The sequence below is a fragment of the Apostichopus japonicus genome, chromosome 10 (genome assembly GCF_037975245.1).
Source record: "Apostichopus japonicus isolate 1M-3 chromosome 10, ASM3797524v1, whole genome shotgun sequence".
NCBI classification, from domain to species: domain Eukaryota; kingdom Metazoa; phylum Echinodermata; class Holothuroidea; order Aspidochirotida; family Stichopodidae; genus Apostichopus; species Apostichopus japonicus.
This window is the reverse complement of record NC_092570.1, coordinates 4,303,186-4,318,980: the sequence shown is the minus strand read 5'-3', so window position 1 is coordinate 4,318,980 and position 15,795 is coordinate 4,303,186. Positions and strand designations below refer to the sequence as shown.

At 38.3% G+C, this 15,795-nt stretch overlaps 3 protein-coding genes across 5 annotated transcripts in view; 1 reads left to right on the top strand and 2 right to left on the bottom strand.

Moving 5' to 3' along the window:
* The window catches only part of LOC139975245 (transmembrane protein 254-like), a 47,240-nt gene that overhangs the window by 2,957 nt on the left and 28,488 nt on the right, over positions 1-15,795 (top strand). The window contains exon 4 of one of the 2 annotated variants that reach the window (XM_071982990.1): positions 334-3,262. The exons of the other annotated variant lie outside the window; for it this stretch is intronic. Coding sequence (XP_071839091.1) covers positions 334-442 — 109 coding nt within the window. The 3' untranslated portion in view covers positions 443-3,262. Of the gene's footprint in view, positions 1-333; positions 3,263-15,795 lie in introns of those variants that run through there. 2 annotated transcript variants of the gene reach the window in all.
* LOC139975244 (translationally-controlled tumor protein homolog) lies at positions 2,801-14,834 on the bottom strand. 2 transcript variants are annotated; one of them, XM_071982989.1, is made up of 5 exons: positions 14,675-14,834; positions 6,844-6,914; positions 5,878-6,065; positions 4,944-5,172; positions 2,801-3,503 (listed from the first exon to the last, which is right to left on the bottom strand). In XM_071982989.1, exons 1-5 carry the CDS (start codon positions 14,700-14,702, stop codon positions 3,501-3,503), a joined length of 519 nt encoding a protein of 172 aa, XP_071839090.1. In that variant the 5' UTR covers positions 14,703-14,834; the 3' UTR covers positions 2,801-3,500. The 2 variants fall into 2 exon arrangements, with proteins under 2 accessions (XP_071839090.1, XP_071839089.1); XM_071982988.1 differs by having other exon boundaries at positions 4,997-5,172; positions 14,675-14,833.
* LOC139975331 (uncharacterized) lies at positions 7,063-14,152 on the bottom strand. The gene is made up of 2 exons (XM_071983186.1): positions 11,989-14,152; positions 7,063-8,698 (listed from the first exon to the last, which is right to left on the bottom strand). Exon 1 carries the CDS (start codon positions 13,351-13,353, stop codon positions 12,013-12,015), a length of 1,341 nt encoding a protein of 446 aa, XP_071839287.1. The 5' UTR covers positions 13,354-14,152; the 3' UTR covers positions 7,063-8,698; positions 11,989-12,012.

The following is a 15,795-nucleotide window of genomic DNA, read 5'->3' as shown; positions in this document are numbered from 1 at the left end:
TGCATGCATCACAAAGTGATGATTGAAGATTTAATTTCTATTTTTTTTTTTTTTTTTTTACCTGCAACACACACTGGTAAACAGAATTAACGAGAGTCACATGATAACCCTCAAACATCGCTGGGAAAAACTGGGAGTTGGTGATCTATTTGAGCGGAATGGAAATGATCATCTGATATTGATTTCATTATTACTCCACACGGTTATTTTGAAACTTTTACCGTTACCTAATGCTAAAGACTTTACACAGTAGTCACACATGGTAAAACCTTTGATGTAAAAACCTGCAGCACCAGAGGATTTATGTAACTTTTTCAATATTTTTTCTTGCAGTGCCAAAGGACTAGATGGTGTGACCAAGATGAAATGGTTCGTTTCAACATTGTGTTTTGGATTCTTTTCATTTAGATTACTGATGTCATATACACCCTTGAAAAGCTGATCACCCAGTGTGTCAGGAATCAAAAGTTATAGTAATTTAATCTTTTAATCATGGAACTGATTTAAAGGCATGATTTGTTAGGATAATTGGAAACAATTGATTAATCTCAGGTTCTAACTGAATAAATTAATGTTTTTGAAGAGTATCTGATTCACGATGAGTGTTGTTGTTCATGCCAATTCTTACGATCTTGACGCGAGACTCTCGGCCCCATGTACCGTTTCATGTTGGGAACGATAAATCATACATACATTGCAAACTTCCACCGATAAAACAGAGCAAAGCAGATTTCAGTGGAGTTGTGGATATTTCTTTCATATAATAAATGAATTTTATAATTTGACTTGAAACATTTGTTTGAACAGCTTTCAGGCTCCAGGTTTTTTTTAATGATTCAGGTTACACCTTTTTTTAGGGGGGGGGGGAGGGGGAAGTGGGGTGTTGGCAGGTCAAGCATGTTGTACAAACACTGTTTTCCTGTTAATAAGTTTTCAGCAAATTTAATGGATGGTTTTAAGGCAGAATTGTAGTTTTGATATGTTTACAGGCCAACAGAAAGAGAAGCAAAATGTAGTGTAGATATGTTTTTATCGCTACTCTAATTTTCAAGATGTTCATGAATGTCATGAATGCGCAGGCCTTTAAGGCAAGGATTGTTGGCTTCTTAGTCTAGGCCTAAATAGTAGTTTTAAGCTAACGATTGTTTTCACAAATCAGAGTAACTCAAGAAAATGTTCTTACTCATTCATACTAGCAATGAATGGATGAAATCCAACGTTATTTGCACTTAACAAATTTTTGGAAATTTGGGGGGTGGGGCTATAAATGTCTTGTTTTGTCTGTGACTATTGTTCTTCGAGCCATCCGTCCTATTGGTCTATGTGCTAGATTGATGCGTCAATGAAGTTAAGCGGTAAAATCTGGAAACAAAATTCTGTGGTATAGAAAGACAATCTGGAGATTTTTTCTCAACATTCCACAACATTTGAAAATTATTTTTGAGGATACCGTCATTTGTTATTGGGAAGTTTGGTGCATATTCTGACCAGCACCGATGACACAAGTACCTTCATGGTCATCGAGGTAATCTTTGGTAGGTTTGAGTGAAGTTTGTTGTGCAATTAATTACATACCAAAGAATCCCCTGAACTTCTTTTTGCAAAACATGCCGTCGCAATAACCAGGACAGATAATTGCGGTCTGCTAACATGTAGGGTTTATTTCTGTAAAGCAGGGTATCTCTTTTGTATTTGTATGTCCTGATAATCACTCCAGAATAACTTGAAAGTGAAACCTGGACTATTCAAACCATGTCGGGACCAGAGCTTTTCTGGATTTTAAAAATTATACAAATATAAGTTTTTGTTGCTTCACCTAGTTATCAATATTCATATCTATTATCTTTGCTCGCCAAACAGTTCTTGGAAATTAGGAAATGTTCTTGTTTGTGAAGGACGTATGCATAGGAAAGGTGGTTTGTTCATGGAACATACCATTCAAATTATGGGTAATGTAGGTGTTACTGTATTTCTAAGCAAAGGTTAGCAGCAAATGAACATAGTATCTTGTGTCGTAGCATTTTGTTGTAACTGCCAAGCATCGTAATAGATGATGCTATTTTTTTTAAATCAGGTTAAAATATTATTGGCTTTCAATATTTCATACATTTTTGGAATTTTCAGCTCTAAATCAGTGTTATGTATATCAGTTCCAAATGTAGCATCATTACAATAATTATCACACATGTTATCATGCATTGGAAATAAATGAGAGATTTCACCTACAATTAGAAAAATACTTTTCTTTGCACCTACACTCCTTCTGAAAGCAAATCAGTGACACCTCATATTAGCTTCTAGTAATAAATTTCAGATTGTCGAAAAGGGCACAGGGTAGGTTTGACGGTACCTGACAATCCATATGCTACAGCAGACTTCCCCCCCCCCCACCCAATTCATCTTGCATCCATCAGCGCAAACAAGAGGAGGGTTCAGTTAAATATTTGAGAGAAGAAGAAATGCTCAGAGGGTGGCAGTCAATTGTTTGTTCCATCCTGAATATGTGTGACCATTATTTGACTGTCTAGCAGATTTGTTTGCGATAATGGTGAAGCAGGTCCCAAAGCAGTATGTGTACTGAGCTTTTTACTTACAAATGGAATTGACTATCAACTCCCTTCCCAACCTGATGTCCTGGACTTATTTAATATCTCACTTGCTGTTATCAAGGATAGATACAACTTTCTCAATTATTTACTGTCATGCATCTCATTAAGTATGACAACTTAATAACAAGTCCCAACAGTAGAAGTTGCAAGAAAATATCATACACACATTTACGTTATGACAGCATGACACATTTCTCAGTTTTCTGTTTGTTTATTTATTTCATTTGCAAGAAGCTTCCTTTACTCTTTTTTAGAATGAATCATCAACTTGACAACCTTCTGTAGTAACCGACGAGGACTGACCGTAGGCCGTGGTGACCACTCTCTCGACGCAAGAAAAATATACCCTCACTAAGTTTCGTGGCACATTTAAAATTGCCCAAAGAAGAGGCAACTTTTGGCCATAAATATCTCTCATTAAAACTTATATATACCTGACTCACGAAGCTTGACTATTTGAATTTTAAATGAATATTCCAAGCCCTCCTGGAAACATGCATGGCAGACATATATCTGAATAAACACAAACAGGTTTCTATTTTCTTATTGATCACCTACTTCCTTTCTAAGAACCACTGAACATGAAATAGTATCACCAATCAAACTGGTCCTAAAGGCTTTTGCAGGAATTGCATGAAACGAAAAAAGAAAAATATGCAGCGACCTCTTCCTTTGTCATCACTTAAGTCTGGGGCGACGAGATTCAATAGGATCCTTTAGGTTATTTTCAAAACATTTCGGTAAAGTCTAGTTCACTGTGCTCCATATGCAAGAGCACAAGTTTATTGATTGGCATATGAGGATGATTTCCTCAAGGGTTATTTTTCTGTAAAGTTGATTCTGCTGAAATTCTGTTCATCCTGCTAGCACACATTCTATGGCTGACGGTCGTCACTGTGTAAAAGAAAAAAGAAAAAACATAAGATCCAGGAAGTTACCAATAGTTTCCATTTCTACTTTAACTACCTTGTAAATGTTATGACAAGAGGTATTCAACATTCTACAAAATGAATTATACCTCAAAATGTCTGCTGACATAATACACTTTGTGATCATGCCATGATTAAAAGTTATGGCAAAATTTACAAGAATAGGTTACTTTTTTCTCCTCTTAAGGGACAGCTGTTTGCATAGCAACAATCTGACCTCACCCAGAGGGTACACATCAGGGCAAATTTCAACAGAATATCCTCGGTCGTCCATCAGACCACCTGTCCCTGAAATAAGGAGGGCCTCATGTTGGGTCTCCTGAAATATGGCCTCTAAATAGACGTATCAATGGACCAGTGTACTGTCCCACGGTACACCCACATTTTATTTATAGCTTTGACAGACTCTACTAATAGCTTTATGTCACATCATTTAAGATGACAGTCAGCAAAATATTGGACTCTGCTCAAAAGTTGGTTGGTGGAAATTTTTTGGGTGGGTCGCAACATTTTTCCAGGCAAAACCTCTTCTCCAGTATTCAAAGCTTGCCGATTGAGATCGATTATGTTGCTTGTTTTAACATCGAGTCCACACTCCAAACTTATGTCATGCATTTGGAGCATAGATTCTGATGGGTGGGGGGGGGGGGGGTAATATGGTGGGTTGTGACTAATATGGGTGGTGGTCATCTGGTGGGTTTTGACTCATGGCAGAACCCAGGGTCTTGACCATCATGGTTTGCAGTCCTCTTGAGTTATGAGGCTACCGTGAATCAGGCAATTACCAGTGCAGTCCAACTACAGCAGAATACAAGGCCAATACAAAAGATTATTGGTAAGAGACTGTTTGGTATGAGCCATGAGATAACTTCATCCTGCTTCCTTGTCCATCCTTAAAAATCAGAATAATTGGCACCGGGGGAAATCCTTCCCTTGTCAACCCATGCAAGGGATACCATCCTCAGGGAAGGAGTGTCCCCCTCTCCTTTGAGAATTGTTTGATTATGAAAGGGGGTTTTAAAAATGGTACTATCTCTGGCAGAGCTTTGAAATGATGATATGGTTCGGAATTCTCATTCTTCAGTGAATGTTTCTTAATTTTTCCTATGGTTCATTCAAAATACGACCAATAGACTATTCTTATATACAGCTACATTTTGGCCAAAATAACGAAACATTTACCTGTAGTTTTTTGGGCAAAGCATTAGTAAATAATGAGAATCAGGGGCCCCTTTTCCAAGTGGCTACCCCCCACCCCTTTATCCATAACGGTACCCTGATAAGCTGCCCCTCTTATTTGGGCCATGGCACACCCATTAACTGGTACCTGAGGCAGACAGGCAGACCGCCCCCCCCCCCCCCTTGGTACGCCACTGAATCAGAATAATTTGAACACACTATTTACCAATTTCTCTTCTCGCAAGCCATGTTTGTAAAAGATCATGTAAGGCGTCATACCATCCTCCTCATATCCAAGAAGGGCAACCATTCCTTCCCCTATATCTGAAACGGCCTGGAAAAACTGGAACTCCTCAGCCTTCAATAGCTTCTCCACCTCTTCCAAAAGCATTCGGATCTTATCTTCCAATTCGGCAACTTTGTCGGGAAGGTTTTTCTTGTAGTGCCTTATAAGCCTGAGCGAGAAGCAAAAGGCGCCAAAAAACATTTAGCTTTATTGCTGCATTTATCACAGATCATAAAGCTCTCAAGGAAAATGTCAGTGTTTGTGGTGCATCTGAGGATGTGGTGGAATGAATTTCCAAAAGTAGGTTTCTCTCGTAATAAGAGTTTCTTTTGCTGTGCAAGTATTAGCTTACCATCACAGAATCTTTTTCGTTTGTAACGACAAATTCACAACCACCAGAAGGCCTGTTCATATTCAAACCAACCATCAATGTTTCGCTTGGACATCTACGGCACTATTTAACGAACGAGACAAACCAAGGCCTAACCCACAGCATGGGCATAGATAATTGCATAATTTGTAACACTAATACCACAACAAGGTCAAAGAAACTATAAAGTTTTCAAAGCCTGAACATTAGTTTCCTGGAAAAAATCAAACAATTAATCTATTTATCAACCACACTTTTTCTCGAATAGTACTTGCCTCAATCTAAACAAATGCAGAAATCAGGACAGGCATACATACTCTTTGTTTGCAAAAGCTACTTGTGCCATTGGCTTTTGTTGAGTCCAGTACTGCATCATCTAGCTTTTACTTTGGTAGTAAAGCTGGTCAATTTGTGAGTTGGACATTTACAAAATTTAAGAATGAAACTTATACAACCACACGCTTTTAAATTGTAGATGCAGATGGTTCCATTTTAAAGACTTACCTTCTAGCATATTGTTTGAATAAGGTTATATACTCCTTCCTGTCCAGACCTTCAATTTCTTTCAGATGGTAGGCTAGAACTATGTTGACACCTTTCCTCACATTAGCTTCAAAGGCCTCCCAGCCTCCTTCGGCAGATGCGTTGCCTGCGATGACAGACTCGTTAACGTCTGTCGATTCAGAGGTGAGCTATTAAAAAAATTAAAACACAACACAGTTGGCTTGAATTGTAGCTAAATGAACCATTGGTAGCTTACTTGACATTAATTGAGAAGAGGTTGCTATGACCATGTAACAGCTCAGCTCTGCCCCCACCCCCTCCCCTCCTTCAACACACCCAACCGCCTCTTTCCAACAAGTTTACTAGCTTCAATCTGCTACTTCATTTTAAGCTGATTCTTCCATAACACGATAACATAGCCAGCTTGACAATACACCAGCCACTCTCTACTAAACTGACACTCTTGCTATTAATCACAGGTACTGTGCGGTTGGCTTTATAGTGTGGAACACTGTGTGGTATCAGGGTCATGTTCAAGTTGCTTAATTTTTGGCTCACCTTTGTGGTACTTCTACACACCAAATATGACATTGGTCTGACCTTCCCTTCTTGATAGCCTATTTACAAGTTTATATCAATTTGACCCCTGGTGACCCAAAATTACCTTTGACCTCCACCAAAAACAATAGGCTTCTTGTCCTCAATGTGGTTTCTTCTACATGCCAAATATGAAATTGTTCCGACCTTCCCATCATGTTTACAAGCTGGGCATCACAAACGCACACACGCTAACACATACAATACCACATACACCATCATGAATGCAAAGGTTTCGATCATCATCGAAACCAAAAACTAGTACGAGGTTAATTGGCTAGATTTAACAGTTATTTCATACAATTCCTGAACAATTAGTGATTACAAATGTTTCTAGTTGCATTATACAGAGGTAATGCACAAACTTACCTTTCCAGTGACCCTGTAGTACAAGTCATCAACTAGCTTTATAGGATAGGCGTCGTCGAACAGCACCTCATCTGCCAAGAAAAAAGGATGAGAACTATGATAGAATTGACAGGAACAAACGACAAATGCAACCATCAGCAGGGATCAGTTTGAATTACTTTGGGCCTATGATATATGGAGAAAAGATATACCTGAAAAAAAATCAATACTATTATTTCATATTTCCATTGAATTTTTTCTTCCACAACACAATGTCCAAAGATTTGCACTTGGGTACCTGTCTGCTAATTACGGTCGGTTGCCTGGGTACCCGTTCATTATTCATTTAACCTATCATAAGGACCTACATAAGCCTAATGTTACTATGTATAGGCTATGCAGGTCATGTAATTAAGTAAGCCTAAGACTGTAAACAACTGTTCATTTAACCATGAATTGATTAACTCTGCAAGGCAGTATATTGTAATATGTATCACTCATATCCTAACATTGCTTTTTGCAAAAGCATCAAATGAAATGCTTTCCCCCAGTTATTGTTATTTAGTGATTTATGAACAAGTTTTGTAACTCACAAGTGTACAACTCAACATACTTTTAAGCCTAACAGAGCAATGCCCCATTGAACGAATTAATCAGGAATTTTGTGGGATATATTTGCATACAATTGCTATAATTAAGCAATTGGGTATAATTTCAAGTATATTTTGCATACCAAAGCATTTTTAAAAAGTTATAACATTTATAGGGTACTATCTATCTGTCATGTTCTTTCATTGCTGTGCACTAGTGCTCCAGGTGTTCCCTGCTATTATAGATTAGCCAGAAAAGTCTGTAGAAACTACATCAATAAACTCCTGAAAATCTTGTTAAATGGTGATTTGTATTGTGTAATTATGGACCAATCACATGATTAATTCTTTCAAGCGTGGTAACTTTCTGTTCAACTTTTCTGGGCATCGTTCCACTTAATTCAGCACTGGGATGTTCCACTGATGACCTGCCCAAGAGTATGAAGGTCTGGGTTTGTTGCATTGAAAGTGTGAAGCACACAATGCAGGAAAGATGGTTAGGACATACAGTGTTCATATATAAAGGAAAACATACATAGTTGCTCGGGCAAGAATAGTAACAATCAGGCCTCGACAAATACGGTCGCCAACTCGCCAATGGCGACTAGAATTTGCAACTTGTGAGCAAAAAATGCATTGCGCTCGACATTTTTAGCGCGTGGCTCATTCGCTCACTGCCTTTATATGATAGGCTTACTATAAACTTGTGAGCCAATCAACAAAGGCCTATTGCCTAATGTTACACATCACAGTAGAATTATCAACTGCACTGTTACAAGTAGGTCCTAAGGAACAGCTCTGTTCACCAGCTCGAAACTAATGTGATACTAATCGACTAAATGATGCACGATAGGTGGAACCAAACTGGAAAACTACAAACTTAAATAAATGCGTGACGACAACTCAAACAAGGGTAACGCATGAATATCATGTTTTAAACACTTTTGACGAAGCACAATTTAAATAGATCGTTTTTGCTGTTAACAACTAAAAGTCACACTAAACCGCGATATCCTAAGTTAGGCCATACTACCTAGGCGTATATCACACAAACACTTTGCGAGAAAAAATGGCGAGTAAATTTAACATTTTGGCGAGTAGAATTTTAGACTCGGTCGACAGTTGGTGAGTAGTTTTAAAAAAAAATTGTCGAGGCCTGGTAACAATATTTCATACTTAAACACATCAAGATAGTTGAAATATCACAATATTATTATTATTATTATTATTATTATTAACCTTTAAAAGGGTGACTCGGTTAGCCAACGCTAATCTTCCCCGAGGCCCTAAAATACAGTCAATATAAGAAAAATAATATTATAAAACAAACAGAGAGTAAGACTATTAAACATACAACAGTAAATCACAAAACTGTAAAAATGGGTATAGAACATAAAAGCGTAATGAGATGATTAAGACTTGAAAAATTCATTAAATAAACGTTTAAAAATAGGTAAAGATTTGGCATGCTTGCATTCAGCTGGCAAACTATTCCATTCTTTGGCAGCTATGAAGCAAAATCTACGCTTGTGATATTCCGTTTTACCATCTTTCAGGTATAAGTTACTTTGGGTCGTGGATCTCAAATTGTGATTATGAATTTCGTGTGTAAAGTTGAATAACTGGGTTAGATAATTTGGGGAGAGGCCATTCATGGTCTTGTACATCATGATCAATCGTCGTATACGTATTTGCGTATCGACAGGGTGCCACTTTAGCATTTTAAATAATTCTGTCGAGCTTTCATATCTTCCCGAGTTCGTAATAATACGCACTGCTGCTTTTTGCATATGTAACAACTTTTGTAAATCATTTGCTCCACACGTACCCAGACTATACTACAATAATCTAGATTGGGTCGTACATACCCATTATAGAAGATAATTTTCGTATTCAAATCAATATATGGTTGTATGTGTCTCAGTAAGGCAAGGCGATATGAGACTGTTTTACAAACGTTGTCAACCTGAATATGCCAGGATAAATTGTTATCAATTTTTACACCTAATAGTTCTTCATATTTGACAGTCTTGAGAATTTTGCCCCCGAGTGTCACAGAAAGAGTATTTGCATTGTCAGGTAATGAAGCCAGTCTCTGACTAGATCCCATCAATAATACCTTCGTTTTAGTGGTGTTGATTGCCATTTTATTTCGGTCACACCAGGAACTAACTTTTTCCATGTCTCTTTGCAATTTATTATTCAAGTTAATGGTAGATGTATCACTGGCATAAAATGTTGTGTCGTCAGCATACATATCCGCTGAACAATATTCCAAAGTGAGATCCATATCATTAATATAAATTAAGAACAGAAGTGGACCAAGAATGCTTCCCTGGGGTACACCACATGCAATTCGTCTTGAACTCGATAAAACACCATTTAAGTATGTGCATTGACTTCTATTAACTAAATAGGATTTGAACCAATTAATCGCTTTACTCGATACACCATAAATACGTAGTTTCGTTACCATAATCTCGTGGTTTACCAAATCGAATGCCTTACTGAGGTCTAAGAAAACAGTTCTCAAAATATACCCCTTATCAATAGATTCCATCCACTGATCCACAACCTTCAATAGCGCCGTTTCGCATGAATGCTTTTCCCTGAAACCCGACTGTGCATTACGTAAAAGGTCAAACTTATTCAAATGCTTACTGAGGGCTAGGTGGACATGTTTTTCAATTATTTTTGAGAGAATTGGTAAAATTGCAATCGGTCTGTAGTTCGATATATCATGGCGGGATTCCTTTTTAAAACTCGGGATAACCTTAGCTTCCTTCCAGTTACATGGAAATACATCAGTATCAATGCTTTGATTTATTATTCGTGTAATACTGGGAGTGATTTCAATTGCACTTATCTTTAATACATGCGCACTTATTTCATCGAGACCGGTCGCTTTGTTAGGGTCAAGCGACTGCAGATACTTCAGAACATACTGTTCAGTTACTCTTGGGATATTAAATGTCTCCCCTTGTGGTAATTTGGCGTTTACATGCTTCCTAACCTCAGGGAAAGTATCACAGTTGTTGTGCTGGTTGTTAACCAGGTAAGTTTGACTCACTTCAATAAAATATTTATTGAAGGTTTCCACGATATCGCGCGTGTCTGTTATTATTTTTCCATCCACTTTTAAAATATTGGGACTGTGGTTAATAACCATTCCAGTGTTGTTCGATTGCGCATCTCTCAGAACTTTCCAGATGGCTTTGGAATCGCCTTTGTTGGAAGCTATAGCTTCTTTGAAATAGTTTTGTTTGGCTGCACGTATCATACAAGTCACTTTATTGCGCCAAAATCGATACGCAGTAGGATCCTTGATCTTTGTTCGGTCCCTCATTTTAATTGCATTGTTAATATCTTTATTGAACCACCTCGGTTGTTTCTCACGTTTGACCCTTTTTGCTTTCTTGGGAGCATGTAAATTCAAAACATTAATGAAGTTCTCATGCCAGCATGACAGAGATTTATCAACATCACATTCATGGGGGAGGGGTCCTATTGGTAACATGTTTCTCAAATCTGATTTGAAAGCAGCAGTATCAATTCGATCTATGGCTCTATACTTAAAGCTTCGATGTGATTTATTTCATATTACTTTATTGTTCAGTCGCCAAGTGAAGAAAATAGGGAAATGATCACTCAGACGTATTTGGGGCACGATTGTGTTCATCAATCGATTTTCATTTGTGGTATAAACATGATCAATTAGAGTCTTTGTACTCTCAGTTTGCCGCGTAGCTACTGTTACCATTTGAGTCAAATTAAATATTCGAAGTTCAAGCTGCCATCTCCTATTCACCTTTTTATCTAAGAGGTTAATATTAAAATCACCGACAATTATAATATCACTAAAATCTTTAAAATGTGCTAGAAGCATATCGTGGAAACATTCATACCATTGCGTATTGGAATCTGGTGGGCGATACATGATGCATAGCAGAACATTTCTAATATGGGGTAATATAAGTTCAATCCAAATTGCTTCAATTACGTCAAGTTCATACTCAGGATGTCTAAGAAACGGCCTTCCGTGTTCAATATAGGCAGCCACGCCACCTCCATTCCCTTTTCTGTCTTTCCTTATAATATTATAGCCTGATATAGCTAATTCATAATCTTGGATTGAATCAGTTAAAAATGTTTCATTTAGGGCAAACACATTAATCTTTGTTTCTTGATTGTTCATGAGAGCCTGCAACTGATCAACTTTTGGAAGTAGATGGCATATATTCAAAAATCCAATCTGGAGCATACTGGACCTTCGCGTCTTTTTCTCATGGGGGTTTGGTGAATAGATTCTCTCGGAATGGGGAGTGGATGTATTCAAATTTCGGCCAGATTGAGTTATTTCGCCCGACGCAGATATGTTCTGCAAGGGTATATTATGATCAGAATTAAAAATTTTCAAATCAAATAACTTAGGAACATTAAAATTACCACGTAAAATGCAAAATTCATCGTTTAAAATGTTAGAAGCGGGAGAGTTCAAAGTTATAAAATCATTGGACCCGTGGTATTTCAAATAGTCAATAATTTCCATCTCATACTTTTGTTTCACAGTACTTACGGCACTATCATCTTGGCCAAGTTCCTATCGAAAATAACAATATCGTTCCTTGTGACCATATCGCGAGCAAACTCGGCACTGTAACGGTTGTTGGTGACGGCAGGTTCGAATGTTGTGGTTATGCTCTCCACAATTGTAGCAACCGCGTCGTGCTGATGGCGTATGATGTTGGTCATGATCATTATAGCTGGTTTTGTCTCGGTAATGGTTCTGGTAGTGGTATGGTGGGCGTTGGCGAATGGGGGGCATCATTGGTTCATGTCTAGTTGTTGGGCGACGGAAGTTGGGCGGTTGGTAACTCCTGGCATTCAGGCGTGGATGGGAATTGCGATCAGGTCCTACATGATTGCGGCGAGGATACTTTACACGAGGGCTCCTGTATTTCGATGGTTGGGGATTGCTGTGGATTTGATCTTCAGGAGTGGCTTTGTTGACTAGAGTTTGACGGTGTATCGAGGGGATTGCTGTGAGGCGCTCTGCAAGTCTTTCAGCTCCTTTGCGATTCAAGTGAACGTCGTCAGAGTACATTGATCGGTCTATTCTTCCATCTGCGTACTTGAATGATAAGCTGTTTGCAATATATCGACAGTCTAGTTTCAGCATCAGCTCGTTCAGTTTGTTGTCAAGTTCCTCGATTTCAGGCGAATAGGCATCAAGTCTCGGGCATGGCCCAGACACGGTGATGAAGGGACCGTTTTCCGTTTTTGGAGTGGCTACCTGAAGAGTTGTAATCATGTCCTCAAATTTTTCAAGAATTTCTGTAGCGTCACTCCCGCTCGAAACATCATTCGTCCCTACATGAATAATCAGGTTCTGGATTTTCTCGAGGTCAATCTCTTCAGTTATGTCCATACGTATTGATTCAACAGACGCTCCGCGAATGCATCGCACAGTTGTGTTTTCGAAGGTTCCATTGTTGAAATCTCTTAAAATTGAATCTCCTATCAGTAAATTATGCCTCTGCTCTTGCTGTGGTTGTTTCTGAACAATGCTTGAATATGTTTCTTCCAATGTCGCTTCAAATCCTTGGCGAGATTCAGGTATTTCCTGTAGATCGTATTTTTTTCTTTCATGTCGATTCTGAGTTTTCAGTTCTTCGATCTCCTCGAGAGCGTTATTGAGTCTTTCAATGGTGTCTTGTAGGAGCTTTGGTAGTTTACGGCATGGTTGGCAGATCCATACTTTCGATTTAGGTGGCTGTTTCCTTACACCAGCGCATTGGAGATGATATCCTATTTGACAGAACGCACAGACGACATCTTTTTCCGGCTCATTATCTGGAAGTTGACACTGTGGCGAGCAATTCGCTGTGGCTGATTGACTCTGAATAATAGTGTCAGTGAGTTCTTCGGGTGCTGGATCCATTGTATGTCGCTGGATTAGGTCTCCAACAATAACAGATCGATATTCAATGCGTTGGGTACTGCCGTACTGGAAATGAATTGCCGTGCACTGTTCTAGGAGACTAGGCTATACTATATAGCCTAGCAGTGGAGGGCTGTTAGGCTGACGCACCGTGGGTATTCACAGTTACGTTAGAACTAGTCCGTAAAATTATCCAAAAGTAAGAGTAAAACACGATGAAAACAGCTGATAAAATGTTAAAAGCGAGGAACGTAGAAGATATTCCATTAAAAGAGCAATCAAACCGTGAACATTTCTATGAAAACGTCGCAAAAAATGTCATATATACGTACCACGCGTGCGACCACGACTGCTAACGACTTTCTCCTTCTCATATATGATGACATTATGGAAGAATACACATAAAATATTTCTTCCTTTCGCTACTTAGAATAAAAATGTATAAGTGGACAGTGATGTTTGTTATTTTCACTGATTTCCAGGCAAAGTTAAACATTATTCGTGCTCATAATTATAAATTTTTACTATGAGTCATAACTTGGCTTTGTTTGAAATTTCTATGACATTTAACCTTAATCATTAACAAACAGGAAGAAATATTACAGGCAAAACTGATGATATTAGTCCAGGTAAGTTAAGTTTTTTATCCAGAACAAATGACTGAAGACTCTAATGGCCATGCAAGATGGACTACTTTTCTCCAAGTGACTTCACCAAACAATGGGTATCCATTGACATCTTCAGTTAGACATATGGCCTATGTGTGTACGCCTCCAGCTTATGGGGAAATGACATTAGCCAGAGGAATATCAAGGGCATAATTCTGCAATTTCTCCCTCCCCCCCCCAATTTCTAGGATGTCGGCAGAAAAGCATGACCAAATTTACTAACTTTCCTTGTACTACTACAGTACTAGCCTAGCCTGAAAATGGAAGGTTTTCTACTGTAGGGCTAACCTAGGCTTTACTTTATTCTTAGGAGTGTCATATTGCAATGTTTCATACTGGATGGTGTCATCTGGTACATACACCGGTATCCTCTTTAACATGGCGATGTAAACGTATAAGTCTGTAAGGTCTAACATAAAGGGCCTTAATAATTGCTTGCATCTAATAATATGTCTCCATTTATATACGCAGTACAACTAGTAGGTTAAGTATTAGTCATGCTACATTGACAATAATGCATACGGCCGATGTATGTTACAACTACTGTAAGTTACAACTACTCGTAAATTACTTCTTTAGAAATAGACGCAGTCTTGACATCAAACTAAGGAAATTTCTATTTAAAATGAAAAAATATTTTTAATTATTCATACCTGTAAGCATATCTCTGTAGATCAGCATCTTGGTTGGATGGAGTAGGAGTTAATCAGCAGCAGAAATCACCGCAGCAGGTGAGTCTGCAGACCGGGCTGAAGCTGGCCAACAGATCTCTGACAGATCGCTGAAAAATGAACAACGTCTACCTCGAATAGGGGATTGAATTCATGTAGGTTGCACAGACAATAGAGCATTCCAAGGAAGCAAAGGAAGGTATCTCGAAAAAACGTCGTCGCTAAAGTTCAACACTGTAGTCGCGGAGGTTGGCTGTTTGGGTCAAAGGCTGACCGCAAATTATGTGAAATATGCGGAAAATGTTGTTAACAGCAAAAAACGTTACCATGCGAAGTGAGATGCTTTTGAGAACGAAGGGACAGGGGAAATAGACAAAATTGGCGAAGTTTTTTAGTCTGTTAATTTTAAGGAATTAAAAGAAGGCGCAAACTGTACCTCATTCTTTACGCTCAATTTCTCAATTGACAAGTGAAGTTTGTATTGATGTTAGATATTCTTCGTCTGTTTGCTCGTAGGAGATTGGAAAATAAACTCCTGGGTTATTGACGTATCACTAAAAATGTTAGATTAGTGTACGTCGACCTGAGAGGTTAAACTTCGGAAAATAACCCTAAACTAACCTGCTTTATTGATTTTGGGGAGATTTTGTGAGTCATCACATTACTTTTTTATGCTTGGATATTACTGATGGTCTGAAAAATGATGAGGATTGAATATGATTTCAGGTATTTTATAAAATCGCAATGCAAAAATTTTACACTACAGAGCGAACACAGGTAATTTGACAACCCCAATTAATCAGTCAATTTAACCCCGTGATAATTTTTGTGCCATCAATTGACTACCCTCAATATATGTAGGGGTCACTATTCTTTCATTTTCATGACTTTTCATGACAATCGCAGGGGGTCTACTATCAGCAGCAGGCGGATTCCGGCAGCGCCCTCATCGGCTAGTTGCAAAAATACTACACTAAAAAGCGAAAACAGCTATAATGACAACCCTCATTAATTGCTCAATTTAACCCCGTGATAATTTTTGTGCCATCAATTGACCACCCTCAATATATGTAGGGGTCACTATTCTTTCATTTTCATGACTT

Excerpts from the sequence above, each read along its gene's own strand:
- LOC139975331 (XM_071983186.1), bottom strand. The coding sequence starts at position 13,353 with ATGGATCCAGCACCCGAAGAACTCACTGACACTATTATTCAGAGTCAA.
- LOC139975244 (XM_071982988.1), bottom strand. The coding sequence starts at position 14,702 with ATGCTGATCTACAGAGATATGCTTACAG. Across the intron at positions 6,915-14,674 it reads CTACAGAGATATGCTTACAG|ATGAGGTGCTGTTCGACGAC; the intron begins GTATGAATAATT and ends TTTTCTTGGCAG. Across the intron at positions 5,173-5,877 it reads TTCAAACAATATGCTAGAAG|GCTTATAAGGCACTACAAGA; the intron begins GTAAGTCTTTAA and ends CTTCTCGCTCAG.